The 5,848-nt window shown below is 36.2% G+C and overlaps 1 protein-coding gene across 2 annotated transcripts; it reads right to left on the bottom strand.

Annotated features, from left to right (window-relative positions):
• Positions 1-201: 201 nt before the first annotated feature.
• On the bottom strand, positions 202-4,708 carry LOC133987936 (CMRF35-like molecule 1). Of its 2 annotated transcripts, XM_062427428.1 has the most exons (7): positions 4,654-4,708; positions 3,196-3,570; positions 2,686-2,829; positions 2,171-2,272; positions 1,560-1,597; positions 1,330-1,458; positions 202-494 (listed from the first exon to the last, which is right to left on the bottom strand). In XM_062427428.1, the coding sequence occupies exons 1-7, from the start codon at positions 4,691-4,693 to the stop codon at positions 309-311; spliced, it is 1,014 nt and encodes a 337-aa protein (XP_062283412.1). In that variant the 5' UTR covers positions 4,694-4,708; the 3' UTR covers positions 202-308. The 2 variants fall into 2 exon arrangements, with proteins under 2 accessions (XP_062283412.1, XP_062283413.1); XM_062427429.1 differs by lacking the exon at positions 2,686-2,829.
• Positions 4,709-5,848: the final 1,140 nt, after the last annotated feature.

The following is a 5,848-nucleotide window of genomic DNA, read 5'->3' as shown; positions in this document are numbered from 1 at the left end:
TCTGACGTTTATAGACAAAAGAAGGGAAATCATCAGCAGGAGGATTGTTTAAAAAATGAATTGCTAGTTGCAGCCCTAAAAGGTTTTATACTTCAAAAATAGGAAAACAGCAGACTTATAACTCTGATGCAGTTTGCAGAAATATTGATCCTTCATTTATTGAAATAAATGCATCACAACAAAGAGTTCAGAGCAGGTTAACATCCTCGCCTTTGCGTTTGCATCAAGCATTGCTACATACATTCATTTCAAGTTTTATAAGTGCAAGCATGTTTAACATAGATATCAGGATGTCAGCAGCATTCAAGCTACTGCTGAGGTAAAGTAATAGTTGAGTACAGAGGCTGTGACTCTACTTTGGCATCAGTGTGTTTCTGAGGCGTAGAGTATATAACTTTATCGACCTGACCAGAGGGGGCGCTGCTGAGTGAGGCGGCAGCTCTGTTGGACAAATCTACCTCAGTGTAGTCGAGTTCATTCAAGTCGTCTTCAGTCTGGAAGAAAACAAAGAGCTCAAGGTTTATATCTTATAGACGAAATCTAATAACAGGATCAAATTAACTGACTCAGCTATCCAAGCCCATCCCCAGGTATGAGCTGGGATCCAAAACATCCTGAAAGCCATCAATAGCACCAGGCGAGGGTGCAGTTATCAGGTGTGCTGCAAGGTAATGTACTATCTTAAATTTGGTGAAACTAAAACATGTTTTTATTTTTTAAACTATAATGACAGCTTTTTTGAGCCATTTCGTGAATTTTTGTGTCTTTCCTCAAATGTTAATTTGCTGGATTACGTGATAATCACTATTCAGAATAGACATGGTGTTATAATGTTAGTGTAGCTCCTCCACTCGGAAATGTGTTTTCCTTCTGGTTCAGTAGAGTTCTGCTGCAAGTGGAAAGTTTCTCTGTACTCATTGAAAATTCAGATTTTAAGGGGCAGGACTATGAGCATGAAATGTGACATCACAACTAGTTTGGAGGTCGATCATAGTTCAGTAATTAACTTAGAAGCGATTTGCAAACAGTGCAGGAACACTAAAAAATGACTTTTCAGTGCAGTAGAAGTCATCTTGTGTCGAAGAAGTTTATAAACTTATTATATTTGCCTTTGTGTAAAATCTCCATTTAAAAAGTAACTAAAGCTTTCAAATATATTCAGTCAATTTTTCCATCTGAAATGGAGCAGTATAAATTACAAGTAATTAAATGTGTACACAAGTACATGACTACAATAAACCCTGGAGAAGAAAACTAAGTCTCCATGATGTGGTTAACACTACTGTTTTCTGACCACAGAGCTAAAATGCTGCCACAGTTTCTTCTTACTTTGCTCAGAGGACGGGATGCTGTAGCAGTGACCAAGCTGTAGACAGCTGAGGCTTCAACTGATTTTTCCACAGGAGGAGATCTGCTCTGTCCATCGCCCTCTCTGATCTCCTCGTACACTGGGCTGGCCTGCAGCAGAAGAAGAAGAGGATGGTTTTGGTTTGTATTAATATTAGCTGGTTTTACAAACACTAGCGATGCTCTGATGTCACAAATTCACTTAAACTCACCTCTGTGACATTAACACACTCTGTTTCCTCAGGATGTTCTGAAAAACATGAGGTTCAGAAGAATAAGTACATGATAAAACATTTGTCAAAAGAGGAAGGAAACACTTTTGACCGTTCCTCTTTGAGCTTTTGAAGATTAATCAAACTAGACTGATGACAGGTTAAAAAACATTTTCGTTTGTTGTTCAGCTATTTGCTCCTTTTATCCACAAATCTATAACTATCAGTACTGTAGCTAGAAAGACAGTTATTATATTTAGCTAAAGCTTGATATCCCAAACTTTAAAGGTGTTTTCAGCACAAATTTGAAGCAAATTTACACCTGGCTTTATTTATGTGAATTTGGCAGTTGGTCAGTTAGTGGTAAACCAACATAACTAATCCAAATCATCAGGAACTCAAAAAGTCATCCTGAACATAATTTGGGGAAATTTTAACTATTGTGAAGACACACTGTGTCTCTGCCTAGATCATTATGGAACATTATTTGTCTTGAAAATGGACCAGCTGAGTACAAACTGCACAGTTTGTTAGAATATTTGTTTCGCATGTGAAAGCTTCTTTGGCGCACATGAACAGGTGGTTTGTTAGAAATGGTTTTAGATGTTCACCTTTGGGTTTGGAGGCTCTTTTCTTGCATAGTATCAGCACAGCCACAGAGAACAGGAGCACAGCAATGATGACCAGAGTCAGACGCACGTACATCAGCGAACCTGTTGTAGTTTGAACAGTAGAACAGGTTTGTGGTCTACAACGACTCTCCATTGTTTAGTTTGTCATTACATATACAGTACCAGTCAAAAAGTTTAAAACAGAGACTATTATTTCTCTTTACTTAGTTGAACAGTTTCTGTCATTGTATGGATTACTACAATAGTTGAATAGAGCTATTTGCTGCATACCAACACTACCTTGACACAACACAACTGATGGTCTCAAACACATTAATAGAAACCTGTTAATATAAAATCATTTCAGGCGAAGACTTCATGAAGCTGGTTATGATATTGATAATTATTGTTCTAACCTATCATCAAGGCAAACAGTGGCTACCTTGAGGAACCTAAAATATGGAACATATTTGGGTTTTTTGTTTACTAAAAACTAATTTCAAAGGTAAATGTACCTGAACCTCCAGCTGTTTGTTCCTTTTCAGACTGGTTGGTGGTTTTAGCAGAAGATGTTGAAGATGTGGAGCTTCTTCTGAAAATCTGTGTTGTTGTTGTTGTTGTTGTTGTTGTTGTTGTTGTTGTTGTTGTTGTTGTGGAAGCTGATGGGAAAGATGTTAAAAAAAAGTCTGAGAGTCAATTTTGGATTTGAAGTGGATGGAGCTGTGAACAATAAAAAAGAAACACACTCATACAAAATAAATCCTGATGAGAGAAATAAAATGTTCCTTTATCTGACAGGCTACTTAAAAAAACAATGGCAACATTCAATTGAAATAATCAGTTTATTACTTTTTTTTCTAAAATCACTGATACAGTAATGGACACTTAATATATCTTCACAATTAGTAAGTTAGATCAAATATCAGATTATTAAAATATCACCTGCAGTCAGAAAAATGTGAAAACTTTCCTCTGACCTCCAGAAACATGAAGAAACATTTTCATGACTTTCAGTAGAAACTCACCATCTGTGACGATGATCTCAAACTGCTGGTATGGATCTGTAAAACATTTGTCCAAAACACAGCTATAAACTCCAGAGTCAGATTTGGTCAGATGTGTGATGGTCACATCCAGACGACTTCCTTCACGTGTGGTTTCATATCTCATGCTGTATCTGCCACTTCGAGCACTGTCATCATCTATTTTAAGAATGGGTTGACATTCATCATCGTCACCAGACGATTCCAAAATGTTTTCTTCACATTCGTCCTTACAGAAGTACTTCTTGCTTCCAGTCTCTTTAAAGTTACAGGGAACTGTGATACTTTGTCCTTCAGTTCCTCTAAAAATGGGGATTTCTGCATTGATGAGACCAATGTTTCCATCCTGCAGCACTGCTGGAAAAAAATCAACAGTCAATATTTCACATTTACACTGATCCAGAGTCACACTGGGAGCTGCCCAGTTCAACCAGTCTGTGATTTGACTTGATTTAGTCTCTGTCAGGAAGGACTTGATGGATGCAGCATACATTCTCACATTTCTGAAGATTTGATTTGATTCAGTTTAAATGTTTTAAATTACATCTTTGTCCTCATTAACTTAACTTCTTTTAGCTGCTGATTTTTTCCCCCCCAGATGTCTTTTGATGAATTATTGTGTTTCTTTTACATCTTTAAGTTATGTTTACATTGAAAGTCACTTAACAATAAACACACTTCATGCATCTTTGAGGTCTAACACATGAAACATGAAGCACTTCCTTCCTCATATGAAGCATTTCCTTCCATGTTTAGCTTTCAGGCTTCTTGTCGCCTGCTGTTGTTGATGCATTCAAGGAATAAACTAATGATATTATCATTTCTTTGTCTTTTCATACGGATGAACACTTCTGTCAGACTGAACCATAAACATAAACTGTAAATGCATGTGTATATTAAAATACACATAAACCACTGAACATAACTGTTTACCTCCTTATTGTAACAAGTGTTTTATCAGAAATGTAATAAACAAAAACACAGACAAAACACAGAATGGTTCAACAACCATCAAATAGACAAAAAAAGTGGCATTTGCACACTTCTTGAAATGCTGACTTAATTTGGCTGCTACTCATGTTTCTGTGGTCCTCAGTAGGAAGTTTTTTTTGTTTTTTGCAAAATGTATCAAAAAGGTAGTTTCATAAGCAGGTTGAACATCCCTTGTTTCCTGTCTACTCTCGGGCCTGAAATAAAGACTTATAGCTACAAACTGTCGAATGAACTCAAGTAAAACTTGTTTGCACGCAAAAATAAAAAAGGGTCATTTCCTGAAAATTCTCTGAGTAAACCCTTCAAGTGCTGCTAATGATTTACATTTGAAAGTGACTCTGTTCATCATGTTTAACCACAGAAATGTGTGACTATGTATTACTCCCCAACTTTAAATAAAGAACATAACATAATAAAGAGAAAGAAATAGGAAGTGAATTTACTCACTGAAGAAGAAAAAGCAGATCAAAGTGTGATGAACGTTCATGTTGACGCTCTGATGGTTTAATCCTCTCTTCTGTCTTAATACCAGGAACTTCTCGTTCACTTCTCTAAATGATGGAGCCCCTCCTCCTAACAAACACAAACATGCACACAGCTCTGCTCTCCTCCCCTCAGTCTTTATCAATACTGCAGGTCTGCAAATATATTCAAGGTTTTATAGCTGCAACAGTTAGTGCAGCTAATTTCGTCATGAAATAATCATTTTAGTCATTTTGTTAAGCAAAGATAACAAACATGCTGGTTGCTGCTTCTCAAATGTGATGATTTGATGCTTTTCAGTGTTATATATCAACGTAAACTCAATTTCTTTGGATTTTGGACTGTTGATCAAACACAACAAGACACTTTAAGACATCAACATGGGATCCTAGAAATTATAACGCACATTTCTAACTATTCTCTGACGTTTATAGACACAATAAGGAAATAATAAGCACAATCATTAATGAAATTGTTAAGTTGCAGCCCTGCACTGTTTCATATTTTAACAATGGGAAAGCAGCACACTCATAACTGTGATACAGTTTGCAGAAACATTGATCCTTCGTTTGTTGAAATAAATGCATCATAGTTATGAGTGTGCTGCTGTCCCATATGTGTCCATGTCTACATGTGAGCCAGAAACTCATAAGTACAAGTGTGCAGGAGTCGTTCACTTGCACATAAAGTTGTTTGGTTCCCAGAGCTCCAAACACTTCTCTGGAGTTTTGGGACCATTAACATAATCATAATTTCTGAAGATCCACATTGTGTGAATGACATTGTGTTAAAAGGTTGGTGAAGTAAATCAAGTCAAATTTATTTACAGAGAACATTTGGTGTTGATGACCAAAGTGCTTTACAGAGAAATTTAGGACAAAGTTTATAAAACCAAATATAAATCTGCGATAACGAACAGACAAAATTAAAACTATTTTATAATTATATTAAAAATTAAGGGGAAACAAAGGCACTTGTATTAAAGTGGGTCTTTAGCAAGGATTTAAAAGTGGTGACTGATGGGAGATGATACACCAAATATACGTCATTAAACTGAAAATGTAAGCAGAAACATTCAACCTGGATCATGATTATTATGTAGACCTTACAGACAGAGTGAGCTTAATAGACAAATCATTCACAGACATTAAAATATATT

This window comes from Scomber scombrus, chromosome 10 (genome assembly GCF_963691925.1).
Source record: "Scomber scombrus chromosome 10, fScoSco1.1, whole genome shotgun sequence".
Lineage (NCBI taxonomy): Eukaryota > Metazoa > Chordata > Actinopteri > Scombriformes > Scombridae > Scomber > Scomber scombrus.
This window is presented reverse-complemented; position numbering and strand designations above follow the sequence as displayed.

Excerpts from the sequence above, each read along its gene's own strand:
- LOC133987936 (XM_062427428.1), bottom strand. The coding sequence starts at position 4,693 with ATGAACGTTCATCACACTTTGATCTGCTTTTTCTTCTTCA. Across the intron at positions 2,273-2,685 it reads ACAAACAGCTGGAGGTTCAG|GTTCGCTGATGTACGTGCGT; the intron begins GTACATTTACCT and ends AAACTACAACAG. Across the intron at positions 495-1,329 it reads CATCCCGTCCTCTGAGCAAA|ACTGAAGACGACTTGAATGA; the intron begins GTAAGAAGAAAC and ends GTTTTCTTCCAG.